At 39.2% G+C, this 20,052-nt stretch overlaps 1 protein-coding gene across 1 annotated transcript in view; it reads right to left on the minus strand.

Moving 5' to 3' along the window:
* Positions 1 to 268: 268 nt before the first annotated feature.
* The window catches only part of LOC129371628 (kelch domain-containing protein 8B-like), a 140,043-nt gene continuing 120,259 nt past the window's right edge, over positions 269 to 20,052 (minus strand). Inside the window, exons 5-6 of the mRNA XM_055048328.1 lie at positions 7,994 to 8,095; positions 269 to 649 (exon numbers count right to left, since the gene is read on the minus strand). Coding sequence (XP_054904303.1) covers positions 453 to 649; positions 7,994 to 8,095 — 299 coding nt within the window. The 3' untranslated portion in view covers positions 269 to 452. The remainder of the gene's footprint in view (positions 650 to 7,993; positions 8,096 to 20,052) is intronic.

Consider the following 20,052-nt stretch of genomic DNA (forward strand, 5'->3'; position numbering starts at 1 on the left):
TTCTAGAAAAGAGTCGGAGTGATGTGTTGCCATGAAAGCAGAGCTGCTAAGAAGAGTTTCAGATATGGCCCTATGTTCCTTTTAGTATCCAGAAAAGTACCCTGTTTTTATTCTGAAAAATGCTCAACAGTTCAAAGCCGAGTTGCTTCTTCAGAAACCGGGTCTGTGTCGGTTTGTTATTTGGCTCATTTTTTTCTCGCTCTGATTTTCCCGGAGTATAAAAGCTGTCAGTTTCCTGTTTTTGCCAGTCATAGCAACCTGCTGCACGGTCCGGCTCTGAAAACACTTCTTCAATGCCAAAACAAGTCGTTGACTTCCCAATGTGTAAGTGGAATCCATTGTTGCCGATCAAAGTAAGAAAGCATCCGAGTGCGGTCCAACTGCTGCATGTTCTACAGTGAAGAAAATACTGGTTCCTGTTTGCAATAATTTAAGGGTTTTTTGTGCCTGCATCACACTGTTTCCTGTAAGCAGAGAGCTTCCACAGCGTTACTGGGTCCTTGGGCAACTCCTCCAATCACAAAGAGGATGCTGGTCGTCTGCAGCAGAGCAGAAGAGCATCGTGCAGTGGGCATGGGGGCCACATACTCCCAGCGCCGCTTCACTGGGTTGTAGCTCTCTACTGAGCCCAAGGGCGATGGCTCATTACCTGAAAACAAAGAATAAAAAGCCTGAATTAATGCCAGTTATGTTGTAAAGTCTAAATAATCCTCAATCCGGTCAGTGAGTGAAAATGACGTCGTGCGCAAGATCCCACTTCACTTGAGCTTCATACGGCTCTGTTTACACTGAGCTGGTTTTCAGGGAATCCGTAACACTTTGGTTATGATTCAGCCGCTCGCTTACACGACTCTTGTGATCATTTTGAAATCAGGTCTCAGAGTGAAACTTTTCTTTGACCCCCCATAGTATGAAACATACTATGCATTACTCTGCATTTTAGGAAACAAAACTCTCAGAAATGTAGATAAAATAGTTTGTTTCATAGCGATCACCATATTTTAAAGACACAGCAGCCAAATTGGATTTTGAGATTACTTTTGGAGAAAAAACACAATTTGTTCTTGGAACAAAAACAAATTGTGTGTAATATCTAAACTTTAAATTATGTAATACTTAAAAGAAATCAAGAATGAACAGGAGTAGAAAGAAGCATAAACTCATTCACCTGAATAGAAAATTCATTCAGTTAGACTAATCGTGGTTATCCATGCAGCCAGCAGCGCTTCAAAGTCCCACAACAAAATGAATTTGTATTCATCAGCCGCCTCATCAGCAGCTTCTAAAAGCTGAACTGACACACTTCTCCTGAGGGACAAGAGCGACACGATCAGGAAGGAACTTAGCTCTATCACAGGAGCCATGAAAACTGATAAGGCTACCATGACCTGCTGCCCAATTCCACAGTCAGCTTCTTATGTAGTAACACACACACTCATCCAGACACACACTGACAGAATATGAGATGCTGCTGCAGATCTGATGCCAGGAAATATTACACAGCACACTGCAAAAATCTTACCAAGTGATTTTAGACTAGTTTCTAGTGCATATATCTGAAATAAGGTAAAACTAGCAAGATAGAGGAGCTTGTTTAATAATTAATAATACTTAAGGAATTAAGGAATTCATAATTCCTTAATGTTGATTTAAAAAAATGCTAGCTCACATATAACAAGACCATGTAATAAGTAAAACAATCTGCTAATTGAACTAGTACTTCTTTGTCAATATTAAGAAATTATTGATTTAAGACAGACTCTTAAATCTTGCTGAAAAGATTTAATTGTAATTTAATTTAGTCTAATTTCAAATGTGCCAAGATATCTGAACTAAAAACTAAACTAAAAAATCCTTGGTAAGGCTTTGTGTTTTTGCAGTGTAGATTGTCATATTTCAGTGTGAAGACAAAAAACATCTCACATTTAGACAAATCAAACATCCCACGTTTCATATTTCAGTATGTTCGGTTTGTAATCACATTTTAACACATAACTATCAATTTTCAGTTTGAATTGAGAAACAAAATTAAATTCACTTATAAGTTCAAAAACTGAATCTACAATGACTGTACCTATTGTACATTGCACTTTTGTTGTTTTTTTCTTTATTTGGCATTAATTTTAAACACAAATGAAATGAAAAGGTTTGAGCTCCAGTAGAAGTGCTGCCAGCTGTCAGGATGCACTTTTGGCAGGGAAACATCTTAAAACCTGCATGTTATGAATTTTGGCACAAGATATTTTTAACCTTAAAAAAAACAACAGGCTTGAGTATTCCAGGCTCCTGGAGAAAAGCCAAGCTTTCGTCTCCAAAGAGAAAAGGAGCCAATCAACATTGGTGCAAGGAGCGAACAACAGAGAAGAGCAGACGTATAATTGACAGCAAAAGTTTTTCTTTGATGCATTTGGAAAACATTGTGGATCTGTAACATTGCTGTTGTTGTAGCAAAATACTCTCCCTGTCTAGCTGTGCACTGAGTGGCCAGGTCAAACTTATGTCACTTATGTTTCTACCTGCTCTCAGCTGCAGAGGTTTCAGTTTGTTGAGGTTTTGATGTTAGGCTGGACTATGTTTGTTTGTCCTGAAGTTGTTTCCTTGACTGTATTTCCAATTGTTAGAGTTGTGTAGCAGCCTAAACACTCCCAGTGTTCTGACAATTGTGTGTCAGGGATATTATGAGCTTTTTTATTTTTATTTTTGACTATGACAGATACATTTTGGACAATTAGAAAATTACATCATTTTGTTAAAAGTGTTTTAAATTTGTTCTAGCCCCTCAGATCTACCTTGAAAAAAAAAGCAATGCTGCCCTAATAAAATCCAACAATACATATTATATGAAATTATTTTATGTGTCCTATTTGTTCAAATTGTCAAATTGTAATTACAAATAATTTATAAGGATGCACAATATATTGGCATCAACGTCAGTTTCAGCCGATGTTAGTAATTTTTTAACATTTCCATATTGTTGCCATTTGTGTTCCAGGAGGAGGTGGGAGGTCAGTCATATGATATTTGGTCATTGCATATTTGCTAAATACGGCAATTTTGATATGGCTGAAAGAATGACTCACACTGTTTTTGATCAAAACATTTTGATCAAAAAACTTTTTTTTTTTTTTCAAAATTAAGCAAATTTATGTTCACAACTCCAATCTGTGTAATTTTATGGCTGAAAGAAATGCAGCTATAGAGCCTGGGACCAAAAACCGCAGCAGACCTTCAGAGATCTGTAACAGAAATGACTAAACAGGAAACCTTTTTGTCTCAAAAGGAGGATCTTATCAGTATTAGCATGTTGGTCATAACAATACAGCAGATTTAGGAGATAAAACTCGATATTCTTACAATGGGCAGGAATAAGATCCTGAGTAAACTCAGAAATGTTCAGTATTTAGATGTTTTTAGTATTTATTGTCTTTAAAATGTCTGTTCTGACCTTCTCCTTCTTTCCCTTCTCCTTCCTCTCTCACATTAGTAGCAATGCGCTCTGTCATTATACATCAGGCAGACCTAAGTTGTTGCTGTTTCCATGGAGACCCACATCACAGCAAGTCCCCAAATAACGTATCCCGGTTGGTTATTGTGTGTGCATGTGTCTGTCACAGACTAAGATAATCATGTTGAAAGAACAAGGCGGTGGTGGCGGAGCGGCCTTTTCAAAGTGATCCGGGCCCGTTCAGCCATCACCCTCTTTATCATGAACACACTCTCTCTGGACGACACACACACAAAGAAACACCTTGCCACAGGAAGCTCAAAGGCTTTTCATCACTGCTTTGATTCTCGACCCACAGACGTCATGTCACTTCACCCATCCGTTCTCCTTCTTTTGACCTTTATTCTCCGTCTTCTTTACTGCTGTTTACGTCACTATCTCATTTTCATTTTCTTCCTGTTGCTTATTTACAGCTTTGCTTTGCTTCTGTTTTTAACTCTTGTCTTTAACTTTACAATTCTTAACCCATTTTCTCAGTCAGCCGCCTCTGACTTGATTTCCTGCAATTATTCTTTTTTTCCAAACACTCCTCCTCTCATTTCTGTTCTTTGCCTTTATTGTTTCTGCTTTGTGCGTCTCACACAATTGTCTTTTTTTGTCTGTCACCTCACCAACGTTCAGCCACCGTTGCATTGTTCTCCCTCCTTTTATTGTGTTCTTTGCCTTTTCTGAGAATAATGTTAGACTTTCTACTCTCTTGTGCATCTCCACAAAATAACCAAGCTCCATGTAAACACTGTTGAGTTAAAAAATATACAATATTTTTTACTCAGTTTCTAGAGGTAATTTTTGTTATTGTTTCCCTTTTTATCACTGTTCCTTCTTTCTTCTACACTAGATTATCAGAGCAGATAGCACCATAGACAGACAGGCACATTCCTGTCCATCAAATGAAGGAGTTGGAAGCAACTTCTATCTATTTCTTTTAGGGTGTTGATATCTTATGTCATACAAACATAAAGATACAGTACTTTATGTTATTGTTTTAATTCGATGGATCCATTGACATTTTTCATATTTGTCATTTTTGCATGATGTTGTTGATGCACATTTTTAAAATTTGCCACATTGTATATGGGGGAAGTTTCAAATTGATCGAAACAGTTTACACTCTTCAAACTAAGTGAACAGTGTCTCTTCTGCATTTTTCTTGCTAAGGACGACTGTTGCAGTTCGTTTTCTAGTTGGGAATTTATTAATTTTTTTATGATGTTTTAGGCTCTACTGGCCTGTGTTGTACAGAAAATAGACAGGAAACAGGGAAAGCGAGAAGGGAAAGACATGCAGCTGATGGCTGGAGACCACGTACAGAACCCAGGAGACTATTGCCTTTTAACATGGTGAGCATATTCTCCCAAATGAGCCACCTGACTGTGGTAAGAGTTCATCTTGTGGAAGCTGAGTTACCGGTTTGATCCCCCACTCTGTCTGTCTCCATTGTTTCCTTGGGCAACACACTTAGGCTGGCAAGGCAGCTGGTGGTGGTCAGAGGGCCCGATGTCATCCGAACAAGGTTTGTCAAAATTCAGTAGCCTACCAGTGAATGAATGTGTGAATGACTAACTGTAGTTAAGCTACATTCAGTAAAGGACTTTTACCATTACCATTTATAAAAAACCCTTAGCGGACTCCACTAAGGGTTGACGAATCATACAATCATGTCTGGTATTCAAAGAGAATCAGGTTTTGGTCATCTCCAGGAAAATATCTGCCTGCACTGTTTCTCTGTTATACGGTGAGATGTTCTGTGATGTTGAGGTCAGGAGTTTGTGGAAGCCAGTCAACTTCATCCTGACCAGATTTTCTCATTTGTCTTTGCTTTGTCCGTTGGTTCATAGATCTGTAGGCACAGAAAGGGCCACTCCCAAAATGTCTTGATGTACTGAAGAATTACGAGTTCCTTTTGAGGTGCATTAATATAATAAACCTAAATGGTCATGAATGGAAGTTTGTAAAATCCATCTGTAGATTTTAGGGAGGGGTATTAGGCTTTTCTTCTTAGGCTTTGATTCTAAATCAACTTTGTCTGAATGTGTTCTCCACATTCACTGACTCTCATGTCTTAAGACGTCTTATGTTATAACCAGCTTTGACATGGTGAATGTTACAGTATCATGCAGGAACAACACAGAAGCACTCTGAAGTTAACCACTGACACAGATTATGTCAACATCATAGAAACAGAGAGACAGATTTGGTTGTCTTGGTGACAAGGACAAGTTAACACATATTCCTGCCTCTTTTTTGTCAGCTTGTTCACAATGCAGGTTTCTGTTAATATTCCAATGTAACAAACTTCAGATGTCATAAAAAGGAAAAGTTAGGGTGGTAATAATAATGATGAAAGAAATCAGATAAATAAAGTTTAGCAGATACAAATAATGAGTCCTGAATGTTGGCTTGCTTCAGCAGATAATATAAATATATTCATAAAATGATATGGATGAACATGCATCTCCAGTCCGTCCTCTGGAACAGCTGGCATGGAATCATAATTTGCGTCCATGAATCAAGTTGTCACTCATAGTTATACATGAAACACATTAAGGCCTGAACAAATATAATATCTTATCTATGTATCTGGGGCATGGTAATTTGAAAATTCAATTACACTCTTTAAAAAGTGACAGACATTATGAAAACACATTAACGTTAAATGAGTCTGGAAGTTGGGTGACTTAATAACAATGCTTATACTAGCTGATAACTTTGGTCAAAGGAGATAGCTGTGAGATTTCATCGGATTAGCAGGGGCGAGGTGAGACCCATGGTGAAATAGAGAAAAGAGTTTATTCTACTCCTCAAGGTTCTCAAAACTAGGAAACAAAGGTGAGCAACGAGACAAGAACACAGACTCAGGAAGGGGAACAATGACTTGACAAAGACAAGAATCCAGTGGGGAGATTAAATACACAAGGGAATGATCAGGGAACAGGAGACAGCTGGAACCAGTGTAAGTAATTTCCCTTTTAATTTTTTATGTCAAAAACATGTTTTATGTCTCACAAGCCCAAAATATCCCATTAGAATAACCTCACACACACACACTCACACACACATGCATTCCATTCCATTTTTCTCAAAGCCTCTAGTTGAGTCTTCTGTCGCTCTCGTCAGGATGAGACTGATGTGTTACTCAAACGCTCGCATACACACACACACGCACACACACACCCACACACACACACACACACACACACACACCCACACACACACACACACACACACACACACACACACACACACACACACACACGATCTGAACAGCTGTCTGACCGAATGGCTGATCGTCACACTGAGCTCCAAGAATAGAGGAGGCTGCTCGGGCGCATTAGGCCTTCATGTGAATGTGGCAAACCAAATCTGACAGGTTTCAATCAATGTAAAGCACAACTGAACCTGTGATACTTTTTAGGAATAAAACAAAATATGGAAAAAAAAAAAATGTTGCCTTGGTGGTAGCTTTGTAACACATTGTCAAAAAATGAAAATCAAGGGGCCGTTTTTAGATAAGAGGAAAAAAATGTTGAAGTTGCTCTGTGTCCATGAGAAAACATCAACAAAAACAAAAGAAAGAAGGTAAATTAACAAAGTGTCAGAAAAGGTCATGCATTGGACGGCAATCTGACTGATTTGAGTTTAAGATTAAGTTAAATATCTTGGTATAACAGCAGCTGCATTTATATTGCAAATGTGCACAAAAGTCAGGAGATATTCAGCTAATGTCAAAAAATCTAATTAATAATCTAATACCTGAATGTTTCACATAAACACAGTATGGATAAATGTTGCTTAAATATATCTAAGGGTGCATTTACACCAGAACTACCACTGCTAAAATCTGACACCACTTCATCTTTCTTCACATTTCGTGAAGAAGGAAGTTGCACTCAATGTCTTCTTCAGAGGTTTTTGTGTCATTTCCAGTAGTGCTTCTTGTTACAGCACCACCGCAGGTGAGAAGGTCAACATTTTGTCCCATGGGGTTTGATATAGTGCAGTGTGAAAATGAATCGCGCCAAATGAAAATGGAACAAATGTTGCAATTTTGGTCCCCAGCCACCAAGTTACCAGGTGTGAAAACACCCTACCTCAAGAGTAAATATGCTTTTTTTGTGATCTGTGCAACTACAACAGAAATACATGTTTTGTCTATTCACAGGCAGAAATGTCATTTGGGCAGAAATGTCATAGCAACAAGAGAAATGACGAACGGACAGAAACAGAAGCTGATTTTTGTGAACAAGAGCAGATGAAGGAAATGAGATTTATGTCCAGAAAACAAAACTTGAACCACCATTAAAGAACAAATTGATGTTAACAAGGTTCTGGTGAGTGAGAGGGCTCGGTCAGAGACTGTGAATGACTGGTTTTCAGTGGGTTTCAGTGATGAGAACCAAATCTACTTTGGCTAAGAGGATGATGCTAGAATATCTTTTTTCTGCCAAGAAACAGAAAAATAATGAGTGAAAACTTAGAGATACTGACCCAGACCACCAGCTACAATGACTCTTCCTCCAAGGCATCCTGCCACAAAGTCCGCCCTCTTTTCCCGCATCCTGGATGTTCGGCTGGGTTTGATCCAAACACCTACCAAAAGAAGAACAACCAGGTAAACAGTCGGTCACCTCATCCGATGCTGGTTTTATTTCCAAGTTCCTTTGAGAATAATAAATTCAAAATGCTGAAATTGTTCACAAAGTTCTTTGTATATTTTCTGCCTTAATTTTCTGCCGCTCTTCTCAGTCAAGGACATGAAAACAGTAAAACAATCAGATTCAGCTGTTTCGTCGCTCAAGTTGTTGGATTTGTTCACTAAACATCCACAGTTACACATTGGACTGTACAGTTTAATGCTAAATACAGAGTGCAAAAACAGTACACATATTTCCACTGTTTCGGGGTTTTCTGTTAAATTGCGCAAATTGGTAATACAAAAATAAATTAGGTTAATGGAAACATACAACATTTTGAAAAACACATTTTTCAATAAAAAATGTTGATCTTCGGATGAGGTAGTTTTTTCGACTGTATCAAAATTTGTATATTTCATGAAACTGCAAGGGAAACACAATGTGAATATCTGCTGTGTGTTGCCTTATTTGCCACTAATCAGTTTTTGTCACCTCTCTACCTTGCTGTTACAAATATGAAATAACTGCAGAGTCAATCACTAGATAGATAGACAAAGACAGACTACGGAAGCCAAAAGGGAGACATATATGGAGGGAAAAAACTGCATTTTACACAACAAGATTTGCCTGGGGAGCTCCCAGCACCCTGCTCTTTTCCCTTTCTCTGGCTTGAAACCCCTCACAGATTAAATTTCTATATTTGGACCATGATAAGAGGTGACGCATTGCTTTTCCCACTGATCCTTGTGTCTTGTGCTAGAAGAGTCAGGGCAGGAGTTGAAGATGGCAGTTTACATAAATCTAATAAGATAAACCAATATTCTAAAAACAAAAAAAGGCTGTATGAGATCACAAGCAAGTTGATTCATAAAACTATCAAAATATGTAAATATTCTATTTGCTTGGGGTTGACTTTTGCTGCTGCTGCCTGCATTTATTAAACTTTACTTTCCACTAAGACTGGGCGACATGACTTAGAATTTTATCGTAATATTTTGAGGTACTGTTGTGATAACAATAAAACTGACGATAAAAAAACAATCTTTTACTTAGGTGACTATATGGCGGTGACTGTACTTATAGTGACACAAACACAGTTCTTGAAAAGCATTCCCATTAGAAACGGTCACCATTAGGACTTAAAGAAATGTGATCTGAACTGTGCATAGTAACTCTATTGAACCATATTATTATATTTATTGATGCTCTTTGGAGAAAATGATAAAAAATAACATTTCTGACATTGCTGTAACTTTTTAAAACACAATTTATTGAAATTTATTGAGGAAACAATAAATCAAAATTCTGATCATGAGAAACAAAATAAATGATAAACCATGTGGTAAAGTGTGCGACCGCATTGGGTCACAGCGGATGACCCCTTAAGAAAACAACACTTATCATGCTATCATTTCATCATGTCAGTTCAGTGTTTTTCATTTTTATTTTATTTTTGTATTTTATTTTATTTTTGTTTATAGACATTGCTGTCTATAAACATTAAACAATAAATATGGAAATATATACTTAATCAAGTTTTGTATATAATGCTTTAGCTCCATTATTCTGGCCAGAAACAATTTATTTCTATCTCTGCAAACAAAAAGCTGGTGACCTATTTAATTTAAATTAATTTTATTGTTTTTATTTTAAAACAACCCTTGATTCAGTTGGAAATGAATCCAACTGAATCAAATTTACTGTACCCATCAGTAAATTTTCTTTTTCCTATTTCTGTTAACTTGTAATTATGCAGAGAGAATGAAAACAATTCATTCAAAATTGAATGAAGCACTCAGACTATTTCAGAGGACACACAAATCCTTACTCTTTATCACAATTGTTTTGTATCACGCTGATGGTTTGACATCTGTTTAATCCACAGAAGCTCAGATAAAATATTCACCAACATTTTATGCATTCAAACACTTTGACATGTTCACAAATACATATTACACAGTGCGGCTGGTTTAATTTGAAACTCCCAATACAGTCCAATGTGAAGCAGCCAAACAGAGTTAATGTCAGGCATGGAGGGTCTTCAACATAAACCTTGGTAAAATAGCAATGGTCTATTAAGGCTGATACGACTTTTCACAGGATTGAAGGCTTAATAGGAGAAGGTTTATTGAGGGAGTTGTTGTAAATGTCACTCTAGGTTTCTGTACCTGTGCATTGTCGTTCTTATTTCTTAGCTCTTAATGAAGGACTAGATGGCAATTAACCATCTTAAGACGGGTCTTTTAGACCCAACAAGTTTTGTTTCTTTTCTCTCTCTCTCTGCCCGAGATTGCGTGCATTTTATGAATTTTTTTGTTTGTTTTTGTGCTGGTGGAAACTGATCATCTGATGGGGACACAGGAAATCATTTCTCAATAGCGGAGGGCCCAGAACTTCACTTCACAGTGAAACATAGAACAAACATGTTTCACTGTCTTACCAGGCTGGCTCCATTCAGGATAGACTTGAAATTCACTGGTCTAATCTAGTTTTCTCTGGCCAATTCTGGACCCAAACCAGTGGTATCCTTGACTTTCTCATTTTTCTTGCTTCTTTTTTTTTTTTTCTTTTTAATGAAACTTCATTCTATGAATGAAGAAGGAAGAGATGCTAATAATGTCTGGCAAATTTAATCTGCAGTTAAATGGACTTGCCATAACTCCTTTTCCCTCAAGAAGGATCTGCTGGGCTCCTAACAAATTATTTGTTGCCCTGACAAATAATTGAAGTTGTTAAGTTTGTTGGTCTGTGCATTAGAATCCAGAAAGGTCGATATGGAGCCAGTCAAAAAAAAAAAAAAACACAGGCATCACATATTTAGCCTACATTATTAATTGCTGATTGGTCGATGGGTAATGACAGTCTTCATCACTGTATTAGTCTTTTTAGTTTGAGATGAGAAACGCAGCATAAAATCCTGATGAAAGTCACTGACCGCCTTGTCACATGGATGACTGGTCTGAGCTGCTTGCTTCATGAGTATCTACAGCTGGATTCACAGAGTTTGCAATCAAAAACAAGAATACAGGCTAAAGTAGTGATCTTAATGGACCAGTTAGTGGAGCTCAGGTTTATTTGCTTTGTATTTAAGCTCTCAGGATTGTCATGTCCAAGATGTCAGACAATCTACATCAGTGTAAGTAACATCAATGGAACGAAGTTCTACAAAAATATTTTACTTTCAAAATATTTTCATCAGAGGCAAAAGTCTAATAAAACTGAAAGATTTGACGTTTCCCTCTGCAGTGGAAATCTTCAGAGAAGAGGGGAGACATTTTTTTTTTCGAGATAACATTAATGTGTTGAGGCGGTGGCTGGAGGATGTAACGCAGTAGCAGTGCAGCTAAAAGTTAATCTCTGTGTCAGAGGAGAGACGGCAGAGCCACCAGCAGCTCGCTAATAGATATGCCGGCACCAACAGACCAGCTATTCAGGCGTGGAAAATGGAAAGGAAAGATAGCATGCAAATTGCGTCCAGATATACGGGGAGAGAAAGAACAGGGAGGGAGCTTTCAAACAACCATGCAGACACGTAATTTATGTTTTTCTCCATGTTTTCTCTTGACAAATTGGCCAAAATAACCATAACTCATGTTTGTTCATCCTCTGAGATACATTTGTACTTTGCTGAAAATGGAAGGACTTCAAAATAAAAGCATACATATGAGACATTGAACTACTTGAAGAATTAATAAAATTTTGTGCCAGGCATGTAATACTAAAAGGGCTCAATATTGTAACCATTCAGCCATATTCTGTGTGAAGCTACACTAATGGACATTGTGCAGGATAAAGGTGTGTTCATTTCTGACTGCCTTCTTAAATGTGAATGACAAGTGGACTGCAGATAGCACCAAAAGCAGGAAGTGGGTAAATTCAATCAAAAGAAACATGCTGGATGAAAAATAGCAAGCCATTTCTTGCCAACAGGCTTTTCAAAAGATATTGTTTGTTTGACACAGTGCAGTGTGACATTGAACTTCTCCAGTTAAAAATGTAACAAATGTTACAACTTTGGTCTCAGTTCATCACATGTGGAAACACTCTAAGTTGTACAATAAAATGGCTGAACTTTGCTCTCCAAGTTACACCAAGGGATGGAGACCCTGGAACATCCACCCCATCCACCCTGCCTTTATTAAATTAAACTGGGTGGCAGAGAGATGCTTTGTGTTACTGGATGCGGCGGTCCCTCTGTGTCTGTGTGCATTCTCACCTCCACTGCTTCTCACAAAGCTTGTCAAGCAGAGAGAGTGCAAACCACTCTCCCATGAAAAAGAAAACAGGCTGCAGTGCAGCGTTTTCTTCCCCCTCTCTGCTGCTTTAACCCACAAGAAGGAAAGACAAGCCACTTCAAGGAGAAAGCACGGCTGCTTGTCAGCACCAATTATTAATTCGATCCAAATCTGAAGTTTGGAGAGGAGATGAGGCGCCCATTTATGTTGGCTGGCGTCACTCTTGTATCTGTATGGCCAACTGGCTCCCACACAAACCGTCTGTGGCGGTGCATGCAGGCAGCTGATTTGAGTGACACGTGGGGCATATCCGTGTCTGGTGGACTCAGCTGGAGGAGAGGAGCGAGTGTTTATTTAAAGCTCAGAATCAATCCTGTTCCTTCTCCTGTTTCGCCCTCCCAGACGTTTCGCATATGCAACATGTGTGCCGGTCATGTTGCATGTGACCGGCACACCTTCAGAAAGCCAGAGAATATTACAGCAGCACACACAAACTGCTTTGAAAAAGACATTAAGAAGTCTTTGTCTTTCAAAAAAAAAGGGGGGAGGGGATAGTTGAGACTAAAGCACAAGACTGAAAACTTTTGTCATCCAGTTTTTGGTAGAAAGAGAGCAGAAAATAGAAATAAATCCTGCAAATGATTATGATTGAGCTCATATCAATTTAACATGCAATTAATTGATTTATTGATTTATTGCTTATTGTGGCATATGTCTAGGCCAAAGCAGAAATCAAACTTCCACACTGAATGTAGCCAATAAGCAGATCAGGGCAACAAAACACAACTCCGTTTACAAAATCAAAGAAATGATTGTTTTCTTAGCTGCAGGTAATAAAACCACAGTTCTCCTGCCTAAAAAAGGATGAAACCTTTCATTCCCATTGGATGAGACACTATACAACTGGAAAATGTCTTTTTACAGTTGTCCCTACAGGCCCTAGAGTTGTCTACCACTGCTGAACTCTTGTTTTATTCTGCTATGTGAGCTGCAATAGGACAACTCTGACTTGCAGTCTCTGGGGTTTGCTACCGTTTGTTCAGTCACTGCTCTTTTTGACCAAACACACCCTTGACCTTGTAGCTGGAAGCAGGAAATACATATCAAGCACATCAGTTTGTTGTTGCTCTTGACAAAAAAAATCACAGATCAACATGACATGATATGACATGCTCTCAGGTGGATGGAGCAGCAGCAACATTATCAGCCTGTGTCTTTCCACATTACCCTGATGAAGACGGTTTCCGCACCTGCTATTTGGAGCAGATTCATCATCCATGTCAGCAAGCAGATGCAGATGCCCTGGACCATACAGGAACAACAATGCACGCAGTGCGAAGGCTGACGCAGCCCAGTCAGGGATGTAGACAGGCAGCAAAAACCTCCTGACAGCGATCAACACCTACTGTGTGCTGCGCTGTGTCCCTCCTCCAGTTGGCAAACATGCTTCCTGTGGATTTACACCGAGGTCAGGGCTGTGCTAGTTTGACTTAACGACAACATGACTTCAGACAAAAAATTTTAACTTGTTCTTTATCAACAAGTATGCCACTGCCATGATTTGTCTGTGAACCATGGTGTTTCTCCATGTCACACCATCACATGGAGAAACATGGTGGTATAATCTGGTAAGAAGCAGCCCCTTGTTCTGTGCATTGCCTCATACAGAGGGCCTGGACCTCTGGCTGTCGAGAAACTGGAGGCATAGAATCCAACCGCAAAGGCTTGGCCATAATGTATGCGATCCACTGAATTGACCTCGAAGGACACTAAGCTATGAAGCTCACAGGAAACTGCATCTGCTGTAAACAACCATCACCCACTGCAAAGAGAGAGGTGCCAAACTGAACAAGTTGGCTGTTAGTGAAAGCTGCAAACTGTGGAAACGTGACCAACACTGACTGAATGGCTTTGTTTACTTCCTCTGCTGCCATTGCCAAACTACAACCAAAAGCAAACCACAATTATGAAACAGCATGGAAAATTGCCATGGTTCACAACTCAATGACTCAATTGGACCGCTTGAAATGCATCCTAAAAAAATCCAGAGCAATACAATAAATCCCAACTGGAGAACAGAAGGGAGAATCGAAAGGAGTTGAGTTGGAAGATAATGACCTTAAGATCACATCTCTGCTCTTTGAGGATGGATGGATGGATGGATGGATGGATGGATGGATGGATGGATGGATGGATGGATGGATGGATGGATGGATGATGGATGGATGGATGGATGGATGGATGGATGGATGGATGGATGGATGGATGGATGGATGGATGGATGGATGGATGGATGGATGGATGGATGGATGGATGGATGATGGATGGATGGATGGGATGGGATGGATGGATGGATGGATGGATGGATGGATGGATGGATGGATGGATGGATGGATGGATGGGATGGATGGATGGATGGATGGATGATGGATGGATGGATGGATGGATGGATGGATGGATGGATGGATGGATGGATGGATGGATGGATGGATGGATGGATGGATGGATGGATGGATGGATGGATGGATGGATGGATGGATGGATGGATGGATGGATGGATGGATGGATGGATGGATGGATGGATGGATGGATGGATGGATGGATGGATGGATGGAGGATGGATGGGATGGATGGATGGATGGATGGATGGATGGATGGATGGTGGATGGATGATGGATGGATGGATGGATGGATGGATGGATGGATGGATGGATGGATGGATGGATGGATGGATGGATGGATGGATGGATGGATGGATGGATGGATGGATGGATGGATGGATGGATGGATGGATGGATGGATGGATGGATGGATGGATGGATGGATGGATGGATGGATGGATGGATGGATGGATGGATGGATGGATGGATGGATGGATGGATGGATGGATGGATGGATGGATGGATGGATGGATGGATGGATGGATGGATGATGGATGGATGGATGGATGGATGGATGGATGGATGGATGGATGGATGATGGATGGATGGATGGATGGATGGATGGATGATGGATGGATGGATGGATGGATGGATGGATGGATGATGGATGGATGGATGGATGGATGGATGGATGGATGGATGGATGGATGGATGGATGGATGGATGGATGGATGGATGATGGATGGATGGATGGATGGATGGATGGATGGATGGATGGATGGATGGATGGATGGATGGATGGATGGATGGATGGATGGATGGATGGATGGATGGATGGATGATGGATGGATGGATGGATGGATGGATGGATGATGGATGGATGGATGGATGGATGGCAAATAAGAACCAATGTGATGTCAGCCTGGCAGGTCTGGCTTAATTTAAATACATCCTAATTCAATTATGTTCATATGTATTTATGTATAAAGCAAAATCCCATCAAAGTCATCCTGAAATATCAGTCACATTATGTGAATGAAATTCTGCATTATCTCATTTACAAAGTCATCCGTTCTCACTACAGCCACCAGAACTCAGTCTAGCTCAGCTCTGAGCTCTGTGTCAAACATCGGGAGGTGTGTTTGCAGAGTGAAGAGAAGTGTTTGGATTATATCCGAGGTGTTGAAAACAAGGTTAATCACTGTCAGAAGGGATTTTTCTTCCCTGTCTCTACATCCCTGACTGGACTGCGTTAGCCTTCGCACTGCGTACTGATGTTCCTGTACGGTCCAGGGGATCTGCATCTGCTTGCTGACATGGATGATGAATCTGCTCTAAAACGCACAAGCAGGCACAGAAACCATCTTAATCAGGATGATGTAGAAAGGAATAGGATCATTTTTATGTGTCAATGGTCATTTGGTCAGCAATAAGAGTGAAAGGTAAATATTGTTCAATATCTGCCAAAACCTGGCTGATGGGTAAGTAAACAAGCATCCATGGAGCAGGTCAGAGGTGAGTCAGACAGATGTGGAGATAAAAATTTATGTTCTCATTGCAAACAAATAATGCTCAGAAAATTACAATTCAATAAGTAAAACTGATTGGAAGCCAGTGAAATAACCAGAATGTATCAGTTCTGTATGGAAAGATAAAATCATTGGATCATCAGAGGTTAAACACCAAGAAGTCATCTCCCGTATGGGAGTGACTAAGAAGTTAGCAGTAAAGATCTATAAGCTGTGAGGAAGTGTTTTTGTTTTTGTTTTTTTCTTTGACCTCCTTTTGTTCAGTGATGATGCTTTCAAAGGCAGCAGCCTGAAGTTGCTCCTTTCTGCTGAGATGCACATTCCATGTGAATAACTTACAGCAGAAAGAGACTGATCAATATTCAAAAGGCTGCTCCCGGGGGAAAGAGGATGGCACAGGAGTGTGTGCAGTAGAAATAGTCAAGCCTCAATAAGTTAGTGAGTTCTGCTACTTTTCTGGTAACCAAATTCTTGATAAATCTATCAGTCAGTGAATAACCGCATGGAAATCAATGAAGACTTTGATCAATAAATATTTTTTAACCTATTGCCAAAAATGCACAGAGATGGTGGCGTGTCACAATTGTCCATCTTGTACATTTCCAGAATTTTATTTATTGATTCTTAATTCATGTTCACATAAATAAAATGTCAGGACTGCTAACATTTCCATTCATGAAGGAAGTAGACAAAAATATAATTTATAGTTCTTCAAGAAAATTGAATAAGACATATATCAGTTAAGAAAAAAGAAATCAGTAACAAAATCTTGATTGTTGAATCTCTCTGCTAATATTGTCTGTTTTATTATATTTTCATTAGTGTTCCCTAGCAATGAATTTTTCTTTACTTATATATGTGACAGTTTCAACTAGTTTTAGCACTTTTTATCTTCCTGTGTGAATATTTTTCACCCTGCAGTGAATCCCACTTTACAAACTTTAAATCTCTCTTCTCTTTTCGTAACTTTTCTTGATTAAATAGGTTTTTGGATCTTTTGTGCAACACAAAGTCTTAACAAATCTTCTCTCTGTTACAGTGCCTTCATCTGTCATCTAACCTCTTGTACACTAAAGCCAAGTTTGCAGCTCACTGAATGCATTAATAATCACATTTACGCCACGGGGCATAACCGCACACAAACACACACTCATGATTTTACAATATGAGGCTGTGTGCTGCAGTGCAGATGTGATGAATAACATTCTAGCAATCGATTGCGTAGATCGAAGCTTTAATCCGCATCCTCTCAAGCCTCATGAGGATGGGGAGGATGCGCAAAGAAAATCAAGGGAAAAAAGGACTTGGAAAACTTTCTGCATGGCGGTGATGGTCTGCGCTCATCTGTTTCATTAGGCACACACCAGTGGCTCGGCTTTACTAAAGGAGGGAAGAGAGCTGCATGTTTACCTGCAGAATGATGGAGGATATTACCTGGCTTGTCCTGGATAAAGCAGGTTATTACGGCTCAGGGGGATCCAGTGGCACTTTAGGAAGGCGTACGCAGGCTGTAGGGTCCTATAGGCTTCACTAATGAGCAGCCAGGACTTCTGAGTAATCCCATAAATATTCATGCTCTGTGGGTGGCAGCTATGCTTAATGGTAAAGAAACATATAATCTTTAAGCGTATGGATGGGTGATTTATACAAGAAGCTATGAGTCAAATTTAACAGGGTTTTTAATGAGAATCTAGAAAACTATGGATCTCAGAGAAAACTGATAGATCTATTATTACTTCTGCATAGAGATGTTTGGTTCAGATTACATAATTTACACATTAAGCAGTACATAGTAAGCCCAACAGAATAAACCTTCATAGAGGCAAATAAGGTGATGAACAAACATCTTAATATCAAAACTTAACTGTCTTTGCAGTACCAGAAGACTACACAATTTCCATGGAAACTGTTTTTTTTTCTTTCTAGTGTTCAAGGCAATAAAGTTAGTTTTTATGCTTTTTAAGTGACTGCATTAAACATGACAGGCCTGAAAAAGGAAGTAAACTTTGGGTGCATACAGATTATCTCTCTCCAGTCCGCCTTTACTCAAACTATAGTTCATCTGCCTTCAAAGTTCGGTTCATTTGAGGAGATGTGAACACGTCGACCTATTCTAACTCTGATGTGAACTAAGCAGGTGAACTCTGGTCCAACCAAAAACCTACGTCTCAGCTCTGTTGAGGGGAACTTTGTTGCAGTTTGAATGTTTGTGTAAATGCTGAGCAGACCAGCGACCGCTCCAAAAGCAGGAAGCAGACCACAGTGCAGGGCATTCTGGGTAAATACAATCTAAACAAACACACATGCCTAGCGGTAGCATCGGAGTTAGCTTGTGTTATGCCCATTGTTGAAGAGTGTTTGACACATTTGACATTTGACTCAGAAAAATCATATAACATTTGTTTATATTTTACATTTCAACAAATGATCTGTTGATTTTGTGTTAATTTCCACAATCATGGAATCACAAAAAACTGGATGGACTGCCAAACATGTGGTACATTGTAGTTAGCATGCACTTTCTGTTGAACAAAAATGGCACATCAAATCCACATGGTTCTTACACAGCTTATCAGAATTCTTTTCATCACAATTTAGTTCAAATTGTAAGCAAAAAGGTTGTATTTTTTCTTAAAGTTGTATGTTGACGCTCTCATCAGCCATTCCTCATAAAGATACTGTATTAATTTCTGAAAATTAATACAGTATCCCACGTTAGAAAACTGCAGCTATGGTGAGTCACCATTTCGTCCTGGTTCCCACCTTATCAGCCTTCAATTAACAGCGATTCGCAGCTTTGCTTTGTGCGTTATGAAAGGAGTCATAACAGCACCTACTGGGAAGACAGACACCTCCAAGAGAGCCAAACTTTCAAAACTGCAGGGGACGAGAACTGAGGATGAAAACAAAATGGAAGAAAGAAAGAAACATCGAGATCTCAGAGCACTTTCAAGTGAGAGTGTAAACATGACAGGGACAGGGATGATTCAGGGAGCGGAGAACAGGTCTGTGGTTCAAAATGTCTACCAACAGTTGGTGGGTTTTGAGTCATCGCTGCAGACCTCAGTGGCCCCCTCTAGTCCCCCAGTGTGGAAGAATTTCCCTGACTTCTGCACACAGTCTTTATTCTGCAGGCAACACTTTAATAGAAAGAGATCAGCTGGCTGGAACATTCTGCTAAAAGTCGGTGCAGTCACAACATAATAACTGCAATAAATCTGGCTCAATCATAAAAAAGTGACGTTTTTTTCTTTTGTTTTGATTTTTAAAATGCTGCCATGTTTCTGACTGTTTCTGTTTCCAGCTTCTGCAATCATCTCACTGGTTTTCCTTTTCAAACAGTGGTTCTAATACTAGTTTTCTTTATGTCTCTTTATAGTCAGAGCCTTGAAAAAAGTGTATTGAATTTGTCACATGAAAAGCACAACATTCTAATTGGGGTTTTAAATGATAAGTCAACACAAATTTGAGCAAAATTGTGAAGAGGGAGGAAAAGAAGAAACTCTGTAAAATAAAATCTGTTAAAAATAAAAACAGAACAATTAGGTATCCACTTGTGTTCACTCAATACATCAATACCTTTTGCTGTGAGACTTTTGGGGTATGATTCTATCAGTTTTACAAAGACATTAAAATTATTATTATTTTCTGTCACCGCTCAAGCTCAGTGATATTGTATGGAGAGCTTTTGCAACAAGACATGATTGTATTTAGACGTAGGCTTTGATTAGGCCTAGGTGTGGTCTTCACAGAACTACCTGCTTGTAG

Source organism: Poeciliopsis prolifica, unplaced genomic scaffold (assembly GCF_027474105.1).
Source record: "Poeciliopsis prolifica strain line A6 unplaced genomic scaffold, Auburn_PproV2 SCAFFOLD027, whole genome shotgun sequence".
Lineage (NCBI taxonomy): Eukaryota > Metazoa > Chordata > Actinopteri > Cyprinodontiformes > Poeciliidae > Poeciliopsis > Poeciliopsis prolifica.